Source organism: Phyllostomus discolor, chromosome 11, assembly GCF_004126475.2.
Source record: "Phyllostomus discolor isolate MPI-MPIP mPhyDis1 chromosome 11, mPhyDis1.pri.v3, whole genome shotgun sequence".
NCBI lineage: Eukaryota > Metazoa > Chordata > Mammalia > Chiroptera > Phyllostomidae > Phyllostomus > Phyllostomus discolor.
In genome coordinates, this window is record NC_040913.2 from 83306702 (window position 1) to 83329019 (window position 22318).

General features: G+C 37.9%; 1 protein-coding gene across 32 annotated transcripts in view; it reads left to right on the forward strand.

Moving 5' to 3' along the window:
• Nucleotides 1-22318, forward strand: part of PCM1 (pericentriolar material 1) — an 84875-nt gene that overhangs the window by 11641 nt on the left and 50916 nt on the right. For 16 of the 32 annotated variants that reach the window (XM_036011707.1, XM_036011717.1, XM_036011693.1 and 13 more), the window contains 12 exons: nt 793-910; nt 2431-2676; nt 4381-4653; nt 5333-5506; nt 12229-12406; nt 12563-12652; nt 15001-15101; nt 16674-16887; nt 18731-18932; nt 19811-19984; nt 20679-20836; nt 20947-21194. In XM_036011707.1, the coding sequence (XP_035867600.1) occupies nt 815-910; nt 2431-2676; nt 4381-4653; nt 5333-5506; nt 12229-12406; nt 12563-12652; nt 15001-15101; nt 16674-16887; nt 18731-18932; nt 19811-19984; nt 20679-20836; nt 20947-21194 (2154 nt within the window). In that variant the 5' untranslated portion in view covers nt 793-814. The remainder of the gene's footprint in view (nt 1-792; nt 911-2430; nt 2677-4380; nt 4654-5332; nt 5507-12228; nt 12407-12562; nt 12653-15000; nt 15102-16673; nt 16888-18730; nt 18933-19810; nt 19985-20678; nt 20837-20946; nt 21195-22318) is intronic. The other 16 variants (XM_036011724.1, XM_036011725.1, XM_036011720.1 and 13 more) reach the window with 4 other exon arrangements.

Here is a 22318-nt window from a genome sequence, read left to right on the forward strand (position 1 = left end):
CCTTGAATTGTAAAGTTGTCCTACCATCTCCTCTTTCACTCAGCCCCGCTCTCTTAACTCCTGCAGTTCCTACCCAGTGGAAATCCGAAGTCCTCCACAGGACATGTGGAAATCTTATTCTCATGTACTCTCTGCTCTTAAACCTTTGCTTTTGCCATTGCTGCTCCTGTTTCTCATCTCTTTGATCCAGTAAGAAATTCTCTGCCTTATTTTCACGAAATCCCCAGCAATACAATAGGGCAGCAGGCAGCAGTATTTTGAAAGTGTTTTAGCCACTGTATTCTCGACTTTTATTGGCCATTCACCCATCTGGTCGTCCTTTCTGCCTATGTTCTCATCTTGCTCACCATTACCTTCTTTGTTACTGACACGAAGCCTTTCTCCATGTTCCATGCGGAGCAGTTCTGCCCTCTGAATCTTTAACACAAAACAGATGCCCAGGTCTTTGGGAGGTATTAGTTTCTTTTCTAAGAGCACTTTTGGTTCTAGCTATTAATAACTTTTTCCTCCCTCATGACCTTTTAGGACTTCGTTGAATAAGTTAAATAACCTTAAAGCTTGCATGCCAGCACGCATAATGGCTATTCAGAGGTTTTCCTTCCCCTCCCCATTACCCCAGCAGTTGAACTCATGCTAATCATGATAGGCTTGCAACAGCTAAATCAGTGTGTGTGTGTGTGTGGTTGGGCAGGGACTCTTTTTATTTTATGAAATCAGCTTTTCCGAGATTCTTTTATATTGCTAGAGTGTGTTTTTATATGCCTAAAAGGTTAGTTTTTACTTGTTTTACAGAAAATTAATTGTTAAAGCCAGTATGGCCACAGGAGGAGGTCCTTTTGAAGAAGGCATGAATGATCAGGATTCCCCCAACTGGATCAACGAGAGTGTTGATGACCGACTCAACAACATGGTATGATGCTTTTACTGGTGGTTTGTCATTGACTGCCAGCAATTGAAATGCACCTTTCCCGTGACTTAACTAAGTCTGGTTCACTGAAACTTTGTAAAACAAACACATTTTTTTTGGCTGGTCAAGATATTAAATGATGCTGGGCTATTTGTTGTGTTAGTGAAGACATTTTTGTTTGCAGATGAGAGGGTATCAACTTGAGTTAGCTTAAGCCAAAGAGGAAGTTTTTTATAAGGATATAAAGCTGTTTTATGGAAAACAATGTAAAGAAATAAGGTTGGGTTTTAGGAAGGGACAGAAAAAGGAACTACAAAGTTGTCAAGAATTACGTTTTCACTTCCCTTACTCTCCTTCCGAGTCCCTGCGTTAACACAACTGTGTCCTCATCGACCAGCTTTCTCTCTTCTCTGGTCCACGTGGTGCATTGTAGCTGCCCTTTCTTTCTGAAGCTTTCAGTTACAGCTGCAATTAAACACTGACCAGTAGTCTCTTGGTTACAGTGTGAAGTTTTAAGGTAGGATTCTTCCCTTTCGGAGTAGATGCGCATCTCGTGTGCAGTCATCTGTGGCCGGACGGGGCCGGGTAGGCAGACTCTGAGGGCAGCAGGAACACCAGCACGGGGACTGATGTGAAGGGGCAGTCTGTAGTGAAGGGAGTTTTCTTAAAAGTGAGGAGAATGTGCCAAAGGTTTTTACTAGTGTAAGACTAAAAGATTCTTCTAATCTGGATACTGTGGGAATTCGTAGACTTTTTGTTGAATGAGTTAGGTTATATGGGTGGAACTTAGTAAGTAAAAATGTTTTCTAGTTAAAACATGAAGCATTTTTATCATCAGAGCTCATGTAACACATTGTCGTCTGTAAGAATAATAAGTTATATTTATTGCTCACCACATACTAGGCACCGTGCTGGATGTTTTTATGTAATGTTTAGTTATGTTCTGAAGGTGCTGCTGTTTTAGAGACTAAGGAACTCAGCTGTGGGGAGTTCAGTGCGTTGCTCAGGGCCATGCAGTGGAGCGTTTCTTCAGAGAGCGGTCACTACTTCAGAGCCCACGCCGATTGCAGGTCTCTTTTCTCATACGTACTGACTTGAAAGGAGGCCAGGAGAGGTATCTGCGATTCATTTCGCTACTCAGTTTATAAATAGTAAAGGACCATTTTTAAAAATGTTTTTGGAAGTATTTAGATTGGCTGTAGAGTTGGAGTTTGGGCATTTGTATCTGATAATGATCTGTAAAAAGGAAAGTAATCTATTTTCTAAAGGACAGCCTATGAAATTTAGACTAGCCATAATGGGAAGATGGATTAGTAATAGTAAGTATATTTATGACTATATATTTATGTGAAAAGACTATACATTTATGTGAAAAGACTATACATTTATGTGAAAAGACTGTACATTTATGTGAAAAGTGTTTTGTTATTTCTAAGACGGACCAAATTTTTTTAAGCATACCAAATTATTCTCCTGGTTTGACAGAGACCATCTTAACTCTTCTTGCCTTTACTGTTTTAAAGGATTGGGGTGGCCAACAGAAGAAGGCAAATAGATCATCAGAAAAGAATAAGAAGAAGTTTGGTGTAGAAAGTGACAAGCGGGTAACCAATGACATTTCTCCGGAGTCGTCCCCAGGCGTTGGAAGGCGGAGAACGAAGACTCCACACACGTTTCCGCACAGCAGATACGTGACCCAGATGTCTGTTCCGGAGCAGGCGGAACTCGAGAAGCTTAAGCAGCGGATAAACTTCAGTGATTTAGATCAGGTCAGTGAATTACTTTAAAACTCAGTATACAGCTATGGAAAAGAGTTAAAAATAGATTAAATAATTTATCTTAAAAATAAAAAGTCAAGCTGTTTATTATTTTTTTTCTTAGTATCTGTGCATATGGAAAGAATTTTAATCAGTAGTGGCGGTACTATGTTTTTTGAAGGGCAACAAAGCCTTATTTCTAAACTTGCTAAGGACAAGTCTTTTGGACTTTGTTACTGTACTGTATGACTAACTTAAATGATTTCATTATGAAACTAAATTTTGCATGTTAGTACTGAATCAGATCGCTATTCAGGAAAAGTTTAGAATACAGTGGAACGTTGGTTTTAGAACTTAATGTGTTCCAGAAAAGCTTCGAGAAGCGGTTTGTTTGAAACTGAGTCTCCTTTGTTTGTTGCCTGAGAGACGTGACTGATCAGACAGGTGATCGTGATCAGACGTGACTGATCGTGAAAGGGTTGTCAGGTAGAGAATCGACACCCGAGGTTTTGTTAGACAATGGAGACATTTCTTCTGTGAGTAACTGGATGGGAATTGCTCGAGAACCAAGATGTCCAAGAACTGAGTTTTGACTGTATTTTTGGTTCAGTGTGGAATGTGCTGGATAAACTTGTTTAGAATAATACTATGGTTTGTATTTTAATAATCACTGAAATAAAGTTTAGAGGTAAGAGGAAGTAGAAATGATAATGAACTAAAGTTACTGAGCTTTGCTCTTTTTAAAAATTGTGGTAAAATACACATAACATAAACTTAACCATCTTCACCTTTTTTAGTTCAGTTCAGTGACATTGCATACATTCACCTTGTGTGGCACCATGACCACCGTCCAGGTACAGAACCCTCTTCATCTTGGAAAACTGAAACTCTGCTCCCATTAAACAGCAACTGCTCATTCTCCCCTCCCCGCATCTCCCGACAATCCCTGTTCCTGTCTCTGAATTTGACTTCCCCTGGGGCTTCGTCTTGTACTAGGTATAGCCACTTGTGCTGCGGCGTTGAGGTCCGTGTTAATGAATTCGTGTGTGTTTATCTGTCGGTGACTGGCTTATTTTACTCAGCATAGTGTTCTCAAGGTTCAAATGTGTTGCAGTGTGTGTCAGGATTTCCATTTTTTTTTAAAGCTGAATAATATTCCATTTCTTATAAACGATAATGAACTCTTAATATTTTAATATTACATCTGTACTTTACAGAGATAAACAGGTTTCCAAATATGCATAAAGGTACATCAGGTCTGGTACGGTGATGGTCGTCTGTCCTTTGGTCATCTGTTTACTAACTACTGAACACACATGCCAAGCACTGAGCCCAGTACTTTTCCATACGGGGCTCCATAGAGACTCATCTTCGTGCTCATGTTCGTATTGATTAACATTGACTCACTGGGCCAAAGCCTATATAAAACTCTGAACATGTAAGACTGGTACTGTGAGTTATAAATATGGTCCATATTCCTAGTGTTTTATGTAGAGTAATCTTGCTTATAGTCTTCAATTGAATAGTCTGACAAAATTAGGAATAGGTTGTACCAATCAAATTTTGATGTTTTAGTAGAATTTTGTAGATCTGTAGCTGTTTCATATGTTACTGCAAGCTGAATCGGTATCTGATGGTGAAGCTCAGAATGTTGGAATTTCTTTAAAACTGTTGGATGACTAACGTTTGTGGATTTTGTTTCTTTTTCCTACGTAGAGAAGCATTGGAAGCGACTCTCAAGGCAGAGCAACAGCCGCTAACAACAAGCGTCAGCTTGGTGAGAACCGCAAGCCCTTCAACTGCTTGCCCATGCAGATCAACACCAACAAGAGCAGAGACACGGCCCCCAGCCCTCAGAAGAGAGAAGGGACTGGGCCAGCGCAGTGCAAAGAGCTGTTTGCTTCCGCTTTAAGTAACGACCTGTTGCAAAACTGTCAAGTCTCTGAAGAAGATGGGAGAGGAGAGCCTGCCATGGAGAGCAGCCAGATGGTAAAAATTTGTTTCTTTTGCTCTTTGCCTTCACAAACCTCCAAGTATAAAATATTAACATTAAAAAAATTGTATTAGATTATGCATACAGGAATTTTTGTTAGGCAGAGTTAAAATACTCCTTCATACTTGACATTAATCTATCAGATTTATTGAAAATAAATTCCCCTTTTTTTTTTAAACCTAAAATGACTATAGAAATGACTTACTCAGGTAAATCACTGCTGTTTTTCTTCCAGATACTGCCAATTTTAGTACGGGGGTGTTGGGAGCAATGTGATTAATAGATTGTAGTAAGAATTTTTTTAAATGGTGACATAATCCTTTTGAAAAGTACTTTCAAAGGTATTTATACTATTTTAAATTTATATATAAATAACATAAGCAAAATTTATATAAATAGTTTGGTGTGCAGTTCTATAAATAAAAATTTTCAGGTAATGTAAACACTAATTTTGAAGTTTTAAAACATAGCAGTAATTGGAGTTGTTAGTATTGCTGATAATTTTGGTTAAATTCTAAATTTGATTCAGATGTTTTGCATGTATGAATGTACACAGTAATTAGAAGTATTTTGTTATTTTAGCTGAAATTTAAAAACTATTGCTGTTGAATGAATTGTGCTCGATTTTACATACTGTTTACTTTCATGCCCTTTTAAAAAAAAAAATCTCCCCAGCAGGTCGTAAGCAGGCTTGTTCAGATTCGGGATTATATTACCAAAGCTAGCTCCATGCGGGAGGATCTTGTAGAGAAAAATGAAAGATCTGCTAATGTCGAGCGCCTTACTCATCTAATAGATCACCTTAAAGAACAGGAAAAGTCATATATGAAAGTTCTCCAAAAGATCCTTGTAAGTTCTGGACCTTTTAAATAATGTGTATTGAGTTATTTTTGTAGTTTATCGATGTACATGTACTGTGACATTCTGATGCCACCTCAGACGAGTTGACGTGTTCCTAGAAAATTGTGCCATCCGTTATAACATTTTACTGCCCTTTGTATTAGTTGTCTGATTTACACCAGTAAAATAATTCAGGCTAGAGAAAAGGAGGAGGAGGGTGCTGGGACTACAGATTCAGCTGTGGGGTCTGGTTCCGGAGCCGAGGAAGGGCACACCCCTGAACACAGACGTGCAGGCCGAGGCCCCAGGGACCCCCGTAAGTGTCTTGTTGGTCATTGAAGTGCTAGACATGAAGGCTTAAACTTTTCTGCTGTTTTGTAAGATTATATTTTTATAGGCATTCCTTAATGAAAAGCATATTTCAGGGAAGAAACCTCAAATTGTTAATGCTGAATATATTTTTAAACATGGACGTTTAAAAGTTTTATTAACATTAAAGATAGTTTTAACGGCTGATTTTAAAATCTAATCATTCTGATCTTCAGCTTACAGAAGCATGATTTTTCTAGTTTGCTCCAATTAGCACAGCTTTACTCATTTTGAACAGAATTGGGAAAGGTCAAATTCATCGTGCAGAAAAGAGCTGTAAGCGGGGAGAATCAGTGCCTGTCGTGTTGTCTGTTGGAAGTCTCCAGGTTTATTTGCCATTGAGGACTCGTTTGAAGGCTGTTAGGGTTTTTATTTCTCAGGTTAGCCTAAACTGTAGCAAATCAAAAGACTGAAAAATTGATGTGAAAATGGGACAAGGTAGCATTTTGATTGTGATTTATTCACAATGTGAAAAATACACTAACTTCTGACTCTGCAAAGTGAGATTATTAAAAGGGAAAGGTGATAGACCTCCTCAGAATGCCAGGGAACTGAGGCCCACTAGGAAATAGAGCTGAAATACATCTTTCGAAAAATAAGCAGGACTTTACAGAATTTTGAGGAAAGATTTGTAAAATAAGCTTCATGGAAATTAGTGTCCTTTGAAACTAGTTGGCTTTTAAGCATTTTTATTTTAACAGATGCACCTGTACCTGTGCATTATAAACTTGAAAACCTGTTACCATCAAAGCTTTTCTTTACCAGTAAAGCTTTCATGTTACTGGTAAAATGTGATGTACGTTTACTTTTGTTCCTGGGATATGTTCTAAATACCATTCAGCATTGGGAGTTTGAAGGTTTGTTTCCCTTTAGTATTGACCTGCGTAGTTTCCCATCTGCCTCCTTTCTCTTTCCTGCCCTTCTTAATTTGAAGAGGAAATTTGGGGTTTGTTTTGTTTGTTGTTTTTTTTCTGCATCATTTTCATCAGGAGATACTCAGAGACTTGATTGTAACAGTTGCAAAAGGATAGGTTCTACTGTGGGGGGATGGTTTTTCTGTTTATAGTGGTGCTGGGAATAATTTCTTCCTCACATTTCATTCTAGTTTAAGTGGAAGGGTTGGGGGCCCATGGGGAAAGGAGTTCCATTGTGGAGGAGTGGGAAATGATATATTTGGTTACTTATAATTTATCTGTAGTGCTCACCAAAGAGAATTTTTTTCATAACATAAAATGATATTTTGAAAGTTGATTAATAACACAGCAGCATAAATGTTAAAATGTGCTTCAGCAGTTGTATAACTAAAATTGCCTAGGATAAGATAACTATAATGAGCAATAGACAAGTGTACAGAAAGGTGTAAAAGTCTTAAGTTTATTAACATTTGGGGAAGGTGGATTGATTTTTTTTAATGGACTGGGAAAGTTTTTTTATTTATGAGTGGCTTGTGTGTTAAACTAGAGTTTGTGTTAAGAAATTAATGCTACAGTATTTAATAAAGGAGGCATCTTTCAGTCTGGGAGTTCAGCCACGCACTGAGGGCAAACTAGGGAATTGAGCTTCACAAGAACAGGTTTCAGACAGTGAGGTTGCTGCAAGTCCAGGAGGGAAAGGTGACAAACTCCTCAGAAAGACAGGGGACTGGGGCCCAGGAGGGAAAGTAGCCAAAAACTTGGGTTTCCCTTAAAGGTGTACTTCACCGTATGAACTTGGGAAGTCTGTAAGTGAGCCACTCTCTTGTTCATTTGCTTTTCTGTTACTACTGTTACTCTTAAATATGTATTATTAATATGGTTAGTTGTACTGGAATTTGCTCTGTTAAAATGCTGTCCTTTAATGTTTTTCTTTTTTCTGCTTGCTTATACTTCTCTCCATGTTTTTTTTTTAAGATTTTATTTATTTTATTTTTAGAGAGGGAAGGGAGGGGGAGAGAGAGAAACATCAATGTGCAGTTGCTGAGGGCCATGGCCTGCAACCCAGGCATGTGCCCTGACCAGGAATTGAACCTGCAATGCTTTGGTTCACAGCCTGCGCCCAATCCACTGAGCTACGCCAGCCAGGGCTCTTTATGTATTAATTTGGCATTTGTTTTGAATTTGCAGTCACAAAGGACTTGAAACTTGATCCATTTCCCTTTTTTTGCTATCGAGAACTCAAAACATAACAAATAGTTTTTGCTATTGAGAATTCAAGACATAACACAAATATAACAAAATATTTGCCTTGGCCATTAGTTGCCTTTTTAAATTAAATATTTTTAAAATTTATCGATTTGGGAGTGAGAGAGAGAAATGTTGATTTGTTGTTCCACTTAATTTATGCATTCCTTGCTTGCTTCATGGATGTGCCCTGATGGGAGAAAGAACCCACAACCTGGGCGTGTGGGGATGATGCTCTGCTTACCTGAGCCACCTGGCCAGGGCCTGTTGCCCTTTGGTTTATAGCTTTGTTCCTTAAAAAAAACAAAACTTTTTTTTATAAGAAAAATATTTAATCATTTGACTTTGTTTGCTAATGTTTTTGCAGTTTTTTATCTGATGTTTCCTTTAAATGTTTCTTCTTTTTTAACTTTTTATGGTTTACATAAAGGCACTCAGGAAAGGTTTAAACACAGCTATTTGTGTTCCAGTTAAACAGTGTGAGTAAATGGCATTTCTAAAAGTTCTCATCTCCATTTAGCAAGAATAAAGGATTATTTTAATAACTGAGTATAGATAAGATGAATTTTATATGTTTTATTACTAGCTTATTACCTAGGATTAGTCTATCTTTTCTGTTAGGTACATGTTTTATATTTTTTGTGTCTGTTTAAAAATGGCAAAATTTAACCTCTAGGTTTTTATTCTCCCCCCGGCTCCCACAAAAGTTTGAGGATATAGTTTGAAATCAGCTCTGGTGATGTTACTATAAAGTTTTAAGCAGAAGGTGCCCCAATTTAACAGAAAAGTAAATAAAGTGGCTGTTTTGTTTTTGAAACTGCTGGCGTTGGAGGAGAGAAAGTGAATATGAAACACAGTAAATGCTCTTTGGAACTTGTGCTTTTTAAGTCTTCTGAACAGTGACAGATGGAATTTAAGAAGTGGCAATTACTAAGGCATAGTATCTGCCAGTTTTTTTTTCTGAGACCTTACATTGATTTATTTACTTAATGGTTTTTTTTATCATTACCATTGATCCCCCAAGGCCCCCGTCCACCTCCATCTACTCCCTCCCCACTGCAGTTGCCACATGGTTGTCTGAGTCCATGAGTTCTTTGTTTTTTTTTCTTTTTTGCTCTACCCCTCCGTCCCCCGACCCTCCTAGAGCTGTCAGTCTGCTTACATTTACTCTTAAAAACCCCTTTTCTGTTTCTAAGTTTATTAACATCCTTGTAAGTGAATATTTTTCTCTCTTGAACTTGCTTCTTGGAGTTAGAATTCTGAGTTTCTTTAATTGTTTGATTCTTAGGGCCATCCTAGGATTGTTCCGTCAGTAATTTGCTCATAAAATCATTTTTGTTTCCTAGGAAAATTCCGAAGTGCCACCATTCTGCTGTGCAGAATGTCATTCTCTCGACCCCACCTTCACTTTCTCCTTTAACATCCTATCAGAATGTTGTATTCTGTTAGAGGAGTAGGGGGAAACGTTGAGATCTTAACTGAGATTCAGAGCTTAAAGCAGTTTTGTGAGTTGCAGCTTAATAAGTAATGATTAATATTCTCAAGCTGCCTCTAAGGGCACAGTCCATTTTATGGAACACTGTATGGGTAGGATGACATTTTGCATCATTTTAAACAGAAGTCTCTCAAATACTCAAGTCTTCATTGTTTGCCCATGCTCATTTTTCCCCTTGCACTTAATTCCAACTCTTAAGAGCATTTATAAGCTTTTAAAAATACCATTTACCCTTTTTTTGCTATTATTTTCATTATTTCTAATTACTGAATGTCTAAGTTTGTCTCCCAAATCAGACTACTGCTTCAGAGATTGTAACTTAGACTTCTGACTTTAGAATTATTTAAGTGCATAATTTTGGGGCAGATAGTATGTTGTGAAAAACACTACATTAGGACGTAGGAATCTGACTTCCCCTGTGATATTATTAGTTCAATCATAGCTTTATCTTCTGTGGGCTTATAATGCCTTATCTTTCACATAAAAAAATGGGAGTTATATTATCTGAAGTACTTTTCGGCTTGTAAAGATATACTTGGGCCCAGGCCCATGTGGCTTATTGATTGGAGAGTCATCCCGTAAACCTAAAGGTCGCAGGTTTGATTCCTGGTCAGGGAGTATGCCTAGGCTGCTGGTACAGTCCCTGGTCAGGGTGCGTGTGAGAGGCAACTGATTCTCTCTCTCTCACATCAGTGTTTCTCTCCATCTCTTTTTCCTTCCTTTCCCCTTTCTCTGAAAATCAGGAAGCACGTCCTTGGGTGACTAACGTGGGGAGGGGGGTGTGTGTGTTTTTGGACCCATGAAGAATTATTGCAGGAACCTCAGGTGAATAGGGAAGACTTGGGGTTTTCTGAAATTGGACTGTTGTCTGTATGTAACTCAGGATTTAGTGCCCAAGTTCTTTTTTTAAATCTGTAAACTGAAAATGTGTTTGTTGAAAGTGACTCAAAAGTTTAACATGTATTCGAGGGCAGATGTAGGCCTGGCTTCCTTTTAGATCCCTGTTCCGTTCATGCACCATTCTCTTGGTCTGTTCTTACCCCTCAGTACTTTCATCTCCATTTTCTCACCTTCCCTTCCCCTGTATTTGATAGTAGTTCCCACCTACCGCCCTTAGTTCAGTCTTCCTAAGGATTATTCTGAAATGTTATTCTTATGGATGCAAAAGTTATTGTGCAGTAATAAAACCTCACTAATTTTGAAAATTGTTGGGAATTCATTTTTAGATTAGTGAAAAATCTGAAGGTAATTGTGTTTACCTTAATAAATTGTTCTGAATTCTTTGTAATTATAGTATCAAAGTTTTACAATGTGACTGAGAAGGATTAATGTTCTTACAAAAACTTTGCTTTTTAAAGGGTAAAAAATCCATAATATTAAATTGTTCAGTAAACTCTTTAAAATTAGTTAGCTTTCAGGTTACCTGGAGGTCTGAACTATTTTTGAGGAATGAGAGAATTATAAATTAGGTGGAGCTGTATACATTCTTAAAGGTTATCCTCTTTTCCCCAGGATGACATTTTACCTTATAATTGTGCAGTGTTTCTTCTCCTAATTAATTACCATTGCTACTTTGTTGGAGTGTTTGATATCAGTCTGGTGACATTTCCTTTAGTCCATTGAGATCTGTGCCTGTTGGGGCCGGGTTTCACATTTTACCACTGACGCTGATGCAGTTATTTGGGATCAAGTCTGAGAAAGTTAGCTGTTGATAGTTATCCTTCTTCCTTCAAATTATTTTTTTTGAGATGTAAATAGTGTTGAAATAAGCCAGAACTAAAAGATGAATTTTGACAGGAAAAAACGAAATACACATTTCTGAGTTTAATGATTTTAAGTCTTAAAGCATAAGATTTTTTAAATGGCAAATTAATGATGGAAAATATATGCTATGTATTTCAGGTGTAACTTATTTAAGTTTGTCTTTTTGCTTAATCAACTTTTATTTCTTGTTGGGTTACATTCAGATAGTTCTAAGTTTTTAAAACTTAGTTTTTTAAAATTTAAAACTTGGTTTTTAAAAAAATCTGATCCTGTAGCTTTAGGCAAAATGCTAGGGCTTGGGGGAATGGGTAAGGTCAGCGTATTCTAAATGAACTTATTTTAAAGAAAAATGATAATTTTTATAACAAAATATAAAATTTTCTGTTTTACTGTTTGCTTGTATAATGTGATACAGGTACATTAGAGTCTTTCAAATCAGATTACCAATTTTCAAAATTGTTTTTAAATTTTTAAATGTATTTTAAAAATTGTTTTGTTATTTTTTTAAGCATCACTTAGTAGTGGTGTTTTTCAGAGATACTTTTTCAAGGATGCTTTGGGCCTTAAGCTGGTATGATTTGCTCTTCCTCTTCTGTAAGGCCTGGATCTCTCATTTGCTTGTGTATGTATATGTGTTTGTAGCTCCTTTTGCCCTCCGCTTTATCGCCTTCCCTTTTGTTGTATGCCTTTTTCTTTGCTTTCCTTTTGTTAATTCTACTTTATGCTAAGCCATTGCTTATAGTCTTTACTATGAAATTACCTGACTCAATACGGCAGGCTCTCTCTGTGTTTCTCTATTATTCTTTTTTCCTCACGTCTACTAAAGCTGTGTCTAGGGTGATACGTTTAATACTAAGTTATTATCTATGTATGTACTTTGCTGAGGGTAGTTGAAATTGAGACAAATTTTAATAGATGTAAGTATTATTGGCCTTATTTTCCAGGCCAGAGATCCTCAGCAGGAGCCTATGGAAGAGATGGAAAATTTGAAGAAACAACATGATTTATTAAAAAGGATGTTAGAGCAGCAGGAACAGCTGCGAGCGCTGCAGGGAAGACAAGCTGCCCTTCTTGCTCTGCAGCATAAAGCAGAGCAAGCTATTGCCGTGATGGACGACTCTGGTATGCCACAGCCTCAGAACGCTCTTTTTATAAGCAGGGCTTAATGCTGTTGCACGGTGGATGCCAGTTATTGTATAGTCAGATCTTGATTGTTGCCTAGTTCAGAAACCTACATACAAGGCTTACCCTGTCCTGTGCTTTTCTCTGGTTATGCAGAAAAGGTTGCAGGGACAGCTCCTGGCCATCACACTGTACCGTGCAGACAGCCAGATCGCTCTCCTTTGCATCAGAGAGCGCCCTTCAGAGGTAAAGGGGGCAGGCTGTCGTTCTGTTTCTGTACCTTGGACTGATAGTGCTGTTGATGCTTTTATTCCCACCTTTTATATTTGATTTAAGTAGGACTGCTGTGCTTTGCTTGCCTCCCAGGGAAGGGTTAAAACCTTACATGAGACATGATTAGCTTCGTAGAGCTTCTTGAGCTGCTGCGGTTAAGTACTTCTGTTACTTCAGTTAGGTATCCAGTTGTGTACAGTAAGTAGTTCCTTTGGACTGTTAAAATGATAATAACAGCAGCGGGCTTCCTGAGGCTCACCAGTGTCCTTTCTTCTTCCTTCCCTCGTAGCCCTGTAAAATTTAGGTGGCAATTTAATTGAATTCTTTAGTATTGAGTTTAATTTGTTTCAACTCCTTCAAACTAGGTGTTTAATCTTTCATTATGTTAAAAACAAATTGTTACTTATTAGAACTCAGTAAAACTAAGGTGTATTTTCTAGTCGTCCGTCTTCCTAGCCTAGTAATAATTTATCTCCTGGGGCTCTCCACCATGGGCCCTCCCCGAAGTCCCCTGGTTGGCGCGCACTCTGTCCTGTGCCCACGCCGCCCTGGCTCAGCCCTGTGATCGCCGCTGAGCAACGTTTACTTTTTCATTTTCACCAGGAACTTGATGACTTGCGAATAACTTACTCTTTTGTAATAATTATATAGTCACTCATTCCCTGTTGTTAATAATTACAGGATTTTCATCTCCACTTTTACCTTGTAAAATTCAAAGTATCGTTAGGTTTTATATTTAGGAAAAAAATATTTTCCAGTGACCAGTACTAGTTTGGTTAATGACTAACCTTTTAAGTATTAAATTTTAAGTTTGGAGTGTCAGATTTCAGAGACTTTCCTGTGATAATTATGTTATTTCAAATACTTAAATTTACATCATTTCATTTGACTTTCACAAAATTGTAGGTTAGTCACCAAAGCTGCTGTTATTATCATTTTATAGAAAAGGGACTCTTAACACGGTGTTTGTGGCTTGCCTGGGCTTATATGGCATTTTAGTAGCATCACATCCCTTGAGTTTTAGGTCAGTGGTCCTCTATTTGTGAATATGAACTTCTATTTTTAAGTAAGTAGATAATCTCTCTCTCTCTTTTTTTTTAATAGAAAAATATGTACTGTGGTGAGGCAGGGGCCAGGAGTAGAATAAATAAATAAGAGTTTTCGTTTATAAACTATTTCAAAAAGAATTTTAGATTAGTAATTTTAAGAAAGATTTTCTCTTGTATTTATGAGATTTTTGCAGAGGAATACTAATGAAAAAACAATCGTAGTATTTAATCTGCTGGTATGTTAGCGGCAACATAATTGTCACAGGAAAGAGTGCTGCTTTCATCGTTTAACTAGAAAGTTGTGTGTTACCTAGACTGTCTTTTCCTTCTTTTTAAAAGAGTTTGGACTAGATATGTGGGATTCTTTTCAGGCCTAAAATTATAATTTCTCAGTTGAAAAAGCTAGTGTTTTCCTTTAAAGCAGAAGCAATTTATAGCCAGTGTCTCTCCTAGAACTGGAGAGAATAAACGGGGGTGGGGGTGGTGCTGGGTAGTAGGCCTGTAACTGGATTCAAATTGTTGTCCCGATACTGCCTCCGGAAGAGAGAGACTACGGACTTTTAGTGTGCCGCGTATCACAGGCATTGCTTCGGGAAATTGTGTGTTCTGCTTCAGGGCTCTGCACGCTGGGGCCAGCTGGGTTTGGTCCACTGTCTGCAGTAAAGCTTGGTGGAACACAGCCCTGCCCCTCTGTCTGTGTTGTCTGTGGGCGCTTTTACCCTGTAATGGCAAGGTTGGGTGGTTGAAACAAAACTATTTCTCCAAAGCCTAGCATATTTATTACTAATTGAATCTTTAGGAAGTTTGCCAGCCTCTGAACTAAAGCACTGATTGGCTGGGGGAGGTAGAGACTGAGACCTCAGTCCCTAGTAGCCTACATCAGTTGAATCTGGTAGGACAGAATCAGCTGTTCTGTCTGAGACTGCTACTCTCCTTGCCCCCTCCTCAACCCGGACTGGCAGACCTGCCCTCGTCCCCCCTCCATCAGTGCCGTTCTGATTTGGGTTGTGATGGTTTCCCCCTTCGAATGTTGGGGCAGAAAAAGGTGGACCACTGTTTCAGAGTTTTGTCAGTTTCCCTTTATTTTCAGATTAGATGGAAAAAATTGGTCGATAGATAAATCTGAGGGTTAGTTTCAAATTATGTTAGTTGAGGTGTTTTTTTAATTTCTTTCCCCCCCCAAACTTATTTTTAGCTTCTCAGAAATTAAGGTGCTGTATTTACTTATCTGCTTTAATGAATAGTTGTTAATTTTCTTTCCGTTTGTAATAGAGACTACAGGTAGCCTGTCTGGAGTCAGTATCACATCTGAACTAAATGAGGAATTGAATGACTTAATTCAGCGTTTTCATAATCAGCTTCGTGATTCTCAGGTAACAGTTTTTTAGTAGAGTTGAGTTTAAAGTCACATTGGTTAGAACAGTGGTGGTAAAACTTCACTGAGCATAAGTATGACCTGGTATGATTGTTTAAAAAAATACGGATTTCTGGTTGGTGGGATTCTCCCCACCTCCAAAATTATGATGCATACGTTCAGGGTGGGCTTCTCCCAGTGTTCTCCAGTGCTGGTGGTCTGGGGACTATACTTTGAGAAACACTAAATTAGAGGGAAATCTCCTTGGAATGAAATGATGAGTGAAATTTTTCCTTTGCGCGCTGCCGGATACTACATTGTCTTTCCCTTTCAGAGGTTCATGGTCAGAATGTGGAAACTTACTATGTTTGAGTCATCGTCCCTGTAATATTTTACCAATGATTTTAAGAAAATTCTTATGTTTACTTTTGGAGTTAATAAGTTTATAATTCATTGACCTTTTAAAGTAATTATATAAATGCAAGATTTTCGATTTGTGGGCCTTGAGTAAGAAAGAGTGAATTAATACCTCTCCACTGGAAATCAGTATGATTGAAGATGCAGTATCTCTTGTCTGCTGACCAACCGAGAATAAACGAATGTGGCCCAACCACCTGGGGGAGTTTTTTAGGAGTATCTAGTACATATTTTCTGCAGTGCCCCACCTTAAGAAACTCTCACGTGTTCTCAAGAAGATATACACAAGAATGCTCAAGCAGCATTGTGTTGTTAATAGCAAAAATCAAACAGTCTAAATGTCCATGACCAGAGAAATGGCCTAGTAAGTTATATACATAGTGTGAAATGCTATAACCAGTTATAGTAGCTAAACCAGAGCTGAGGAATGAAAATGCAGGTTTAAGAAGGATATCATGTAGCTTATGTTTTAAAATGTGTAAAGAGTGTATATTTTTCATGGATGCATACATGGGCGTTATAAAAGAAAAGCATGTATAAGGATAGTAGCTGTCTAATTTTAGATTGTGGTTATCTCTGGAGACAGTAATGGGCTTGAGGATTGAAGTGTATAGAGCTATAACTATATTTCTCTTAAAATTGATACAGATATGGCAAAATGTTAAAATTTGACTGAGCTCAGTAGTCTTTATTCATTGTGTGATTTTTCTAAGAGTTGGTAGATTTTTTAAATGTTGCATAATTGCTTTTTAAATAGAGGAACATAGGAGAAAAGTGGTAGGAAAAGCTGATAGGTTAAGAAGTTTAAGTTTATGGTGGTGGTTCTAAAAAGGTGGCAAGAGAGAATGGTATTTTTGAAGGATTATGTTTTTGAAAGCTTATTTTGTATGAAATGTGGCGCTGCTTGATTAATTCAGATCACTGGATTTAGATCCAGATAATAAATAACAGTCAGTGAATCCAAGACCGCTGTGTGGTGATGTGCCTGCGTGTGTTAGAGCGGCATGTCAGGGAGCAGGGTGGTGCAGGTTAGGAATGGGAAAGGCGTGTGTTTACCCACCAGTGCAGTCAAGGCAAGTGTTTATCTGTTGGGAAGGATTTTTATGCAATTTGAAAATGAGAGTGCCACCTTTAATTACCGTAGTCTTTATTTTTCTTCTTTTATTTTTATAAGCCTCCAGCTGTTCCAGATAATAGAAGACAGGCAGAAAGCCTTTCATTGACTAGAGAGGTTTCCCAGAGCAGGAATCCATCAGCTTCAGAACATTTGCCTGATGAGAAAGTCCAACTTTTTAGCAAAATGAGAGTGTTACAGGAAAAGAAGCAAAAAATGGACAAACTGCTTGGAGAACTTCATACACTTCGAGATCAGCATCTGAACAACTCCTGTAAGTAAATCTGGCCTAGTGGTGTTGGGCAGGGGACACACAGGTATCGCCGTGGCACATATTGATGGTAGTTACTTAGTAAATGTTTGGTGAGTGACTCAACACTTAGTTCCTGAAGAAAATGATACTGTTTGTGGGGAGTTAGAACTCACATGTGAAAAGCTTTTTAGTAGCAAGGCAGAGTTTGATAAAAGCCAAACCAAACAGATAGAAGGCCTGTTCTGTAATTTAGGAAAGGGGAAGGATAAAGTTGGGTCTCGAAAATTGGTAGGATTTAAATAAGGGAAAAGTAGAAGAGAAGGCAATTAGACATAATAATGCTGCATTTTTTAACACATTCAAAATTTTCCCTTAAAGAAAAACTTAACCAAATTAATACTTATATTTAAAAACTATGAAAGCATTTATACAAAAAAGTGAGGTCGAAAAAACTTTTATATAATACATATGGTTTAGTGCAGAAATTCCGTAACTCACATTCTTTTGAAGAGCGTGTAAATCATCACCTCATGTGGGAACGGGAAAGCCAGTAATCCTCCAAGTTGTACAACGGAAACTCTTCTCTGCTCTGCAGATGTTTTACTTGCCTCTGTCCAGTTAAGATCTATTTACTAGTTCTCACCTGCTGTCTTCACACCTGACCCCTGCCCTCTACCCAGTTCGCAGCAGGAGCTGTAGCATTGGCAGTGGGGTCAGTTAGGTCAGCCTCAACTGGTCACTGTTCTTCAACATTTTGACTGCTTTCTTATTAAAGAAAAAACAAGGAATGGAAACATTTCTGGAGTCCCTGTTTTTTGTTCTTCATCCCTCTTCTACTTTTCTGCCACCTCCAAAAGCACCTTAACTACTTCTGCACTGAAACATACTCCTTTCTTTCCCGACCTCTGCCAGTCTCCTCTAGAGTGTAATCTCAACACATCCTTCCCAAATGGATTCACACACTGAGAAAACCTTAAAATTTGAAGGTTGTATTCAAGGCCTTGTGAACAGTTTTATTTGCATAAACAAAGTAGTACTCAGCCCACTGGTGATGCCACAATATCATTTTCTCCCACTGGAAAACTGTGAAAAGCAGCAGCAGAAGGAACAGTCAAGAATAAGGTGAAGACAGTGCTGGAAACTAGCTGTAGCAGTTGATACTTTAGGCAACAAATAATGATGGTGTTTCTCTGAGAAAGAGATAAATCACAATAGTTTTAGAGTAATAGGAGATAGAGAAGTGCAAAAATTCTTAATCTTTATTGTCTTTTAAGGCATAAGATATTCCCTGATGTGTGTGAACAGAAAAGTAATTTAAAGATATAGTTCAAGGACTACTGAGGAATTAGCCATCATTAATTAGAAAGTTTTATTGCCAAGTAGTATTTCAAGGTATGGGTGTATCATGGTACCTTTAACAATTTTGCTTTATCTCTTGGAACAAGAAAAGTTTTATCTTGGAGACCAGATACGGTTTCCTCTGAATTGTGGATTTGGAGCGCTCTTAGGGACATGCTGTGCTAGGCCTGCCCTGTCCAGATTTGTGGGTGGTGTACTGCCCATCATGCACAGTGGCCTTGTTTAACTTAACCTAGAAGCAAGTTTATCAAGGGCTTTAACAAGGAACACTAGTTATTTTTAAAGGTACAATATCTTCTTGTCAATTCCCATCTTTGTTCTACCATTTTAACTGTCTTTGGTTGAGGGACATGTGCATAAGTGTCTGGATGTTATATCCTTAAGTTTCTAAACTTTATGAAGAATTTAAGATGTCAGTGGTTTTTACTTTTTATTTTTCTGCATCCAAGCAAACTGTGTTGTTTGATACCGTAATTCTTTTTGATAACTGTTGTTCCTTTTGCAGTCGTGCCTCCTTCAGCCCCTCCGCAGAGGAGCGCGGATCAAAGGGGCGCCCCGTCCACCCCCTCTGCTCCTGTGTACTCGGCACCAGCCACCAGTGGAGAGCCCAGCAGCCTCGCGCCAGCGGCTCCTTACGCTGCAGCTCCTCTGCTTTCTCAGACTGACAATGAAAATGAAGGCCATCTGAATCCAACCGAAAAACTCCAGTAAAACCCTTTTACAAATACTGTTAAATAGAGTAGTGTTGAATGATAGGGTAAATTCTGGGTTTATTTAACATGCTGAACATTCTTGAGGGACATGGTAGTAGAAGGGTGTCTATGTGTCACGTGTGCAATCTTTGGGCCGTCCAAGAGCGAGGTGACACTGCAATACAGGTGATTTCTGTGAGCGAGTGCATTTCCGTTCCAAATACAGGATTAGAAATGGTGGGACTAGAGTTCAAAGATTTCTATAATCAAATGGTTTTAGAGCTCAGGCTTTAGAGTCAGATAGCTCAGAAATTGTAAATTGTATCTCTCAAGGCTGTATGCCCATGGATGAGTAACTTACCCTCATTTAGCTTCTGTTTCTTCATCTAAAGAAATAGGGATAATAATATAGTTATTCACAGAGATGTTTTAAGGATTAAAAAACATTGGGTAACTCCTGGCATTTAATAAAACTTAAACTTTTGTCATTTTTCGTAAACATAACTTGAATAGATCCCTGTATGTTACAGACAAGTCAGGAACCATCTACAAAGGCTCAGTAATGCCTACATACCTGATTTGCCTGAGAGCTAGTATTCAAATTGAGTATTTTATACTTCTCATTTTTGATAGGTAGGTATTAAGAAACCTAGGAATATTTTTGACATTGTGTTTTAAGCTGTTAACATTTATGCCTACTTAAAGTGAATGCTTGGAACTTGCTCATATGCTTTTGTCCCTAATACAATGTGAAAAAAAAATAAAGCAATGAGATTCTGAGTAAGCCGTACTTGAAATTAAATTCTTTGCAGTCATATCCCCTGTATTATTGACTAGGCTGTGCTGGCTGCAATTATATGGAAATAATGCATGCTTTACTTTGCTGTTTACAGGAAGTTAAATGAAGTTCGAAAGAGATTGAATGAACTAAGAGAATTAGTTCATTATTATGAACAGACATCAGATATGATGACAGATGCTGTAAATGAAAACACGAAAGATGAAGAAACTGAAGAGTCAGAATATGATTCTGAGCATGAAACTTCTGAACCTGTTACTAACATTCTGTAAGAACTTAAGTTTATTTTTCTAGCATTTATCTTAATACTTTTAATATAGAACCAGAGAAGCTTCAACTGAATGCTGTTTCTCTTTTGTTTTAAACTTTTCTCCTGTTAGTCTACTATTTTGGTCAGTGTAATCTTATTGCCTTGCCTTTAAAAAAAAAAGGCCCTGGCTGGCTGGTGTGGCTCAATGGATTGAGTACCAGCCTGCAAACCAAAAGATCACTGGTTCAGTTCCCAGTTATGGCACACGCCTGGGTTACGGGCCAGGTCCCCAGTTGGGAGTGTGCGAGAGGCACCCAATCGATGTATATCTCGCACATCAATGTTTCTCTCCTTCTTCTTTCTCCTTCCCGTCTCTCAAAATCAATAAAAAAAAATAAGTATTGAATATAGCATTGAATAGTTTAGTAAATTTGCCGTTTATTAGGTCCAAATGCAAGTAAATCATAAGTATCTAACTTAACATTTTCCTACTTCTTTACTTTTAGGTATAATTTTGATTGATGTTTTCTTAAATTCCCAAATAGCAGAAGTTAATGAAAAGCAAGCCAGTTATTCACAGCATGAATTTAAATGGGGGACTAGCCAATGATGTTTATAGTTTGGGATTATTTTATCAGTAGTTCTAAACCTTTGATTATTATTGTTTTATTTTTTTGTCTTAAATAACTTTAAGCTCCTTTCTTCCTTTTAGGAATCCACAAGTAGCTGCCACCAGGAATGAAGTAAATAGTATTTCTAATGCACAGTGTGTTTCTAATAATAGAGATGGCAGATCAGTTAATTCTAATTGTGAGATTAACAACAGATCTGCTGCCAACATAAGAGCTTTAAACATGCCTCCTTCTCTAGGTATGACTTACTCTATTCCCAGAAATTATTGCCATTTGTTCTTGGGAAGTGGATGTTCTTTCATTGGTAGTCTTGACTAAGTTGTGGGTTTCGGTGATGTCTGTTTTTAGCAGATTGCCGATACAATAGAGAAGGAGAACAGGGGGTTCGTGTTGCACAAGGTGAAGATGATGAGGAGGAGGAGGAGGAGGAAGCAGAAGATGAAGGCGCCAGTGCAGCCTCATTATCCAGTCACAGGAGCAGTGTGGCGGACGTGGACGAGGCTCCAGAAGATGCTGAGTTCGAACAGAAGATCAATAGACTTATGGTTGCAAAACAGAAACTTCGGCAGTTACAGGATCTCGTTGCCATGGTACAGGTAAGTACTGCTTGGTTTTTTTAAAAACTATTTGTTAAATAGACCAGTCTTATAAGGTAAAACTTACGTATTTTGGTAATTATATTGGTAAATTATACTAGTACATGTTAATGTATTGGGTTCTTGCCATATGCCAGGTTTACGTGCTTAGCGCTTTCCATGCCACGTATCAGAGATGAGCAGCCTTCTTTGTGAAGGGCGAGTCAGTAGATGTTTTTGGCTTTGCGGACCTTACAGGCTCTGTCACAAGTACTGCTCCAGGCAGTCACAGGTGTTGTGTAAGCAAACGAGCATGGCTGTGTTCCAGTGTAACTTTATTACTGAAACATTTGTTTTTTGCTGGAGACCCCAGTCTTTATTTTTTAAATTTATTTTTCAATTACAGTTAACTACAGTATATTCATTTCAGGTGTATAACATCGTGATTAGACATTTACATATTTTATGAAGTGATCACCTCAGGAAGTCTAGTACACATCTAACACCATACATAATTGTTAAAATATTGTTGACCATGTTCCCTGTGCTGTGCTTTATATCCCTGTGACCATTTTTGTAACTGCCAATCTGCGCTTCTTAATTCCTTCCACCTTTTTTATCCATGGCTCCAGCCTCCCCTCCCATCTGGTGACTGTCTGTTTATTCTCTGTATCCGTGAGTTTGTTTTTGTTTTGTTTGCTTATTTTGTTGTTTAGATTCCACGTACAAGTATTATTTTACAGCTTATTTTTTTCCCCACTCCACAATGTCTTGGAGAACTTTTCATATCAATATATACAGTTCTACATAATTATAGCTAAGTAACTATAAAATATAGATAATATTGCATACATACATATGTATTTGTGTGTATATATTAAATACAAGACTTGCACTGTTTCCTGTAGTATCAGTAGACCGTATGTAGTTCATCTGACATCTTGGTAATGTATACAATTGTTATTTACAACTTTTCACTACTTGGAATGTTTCCGTGAACGTTTTTGTTCAGCCCTCTTTGTGCATTTGTGTTTTTCAAGAGCAGTTATGAGGAAGTAGAATTGCTATGTTAGAGATTTTGTGCATTCTAATTTTAATGGACACTGCTTTCCTGCTCCCTAGAATGACTGTTAAATGGTATCTAA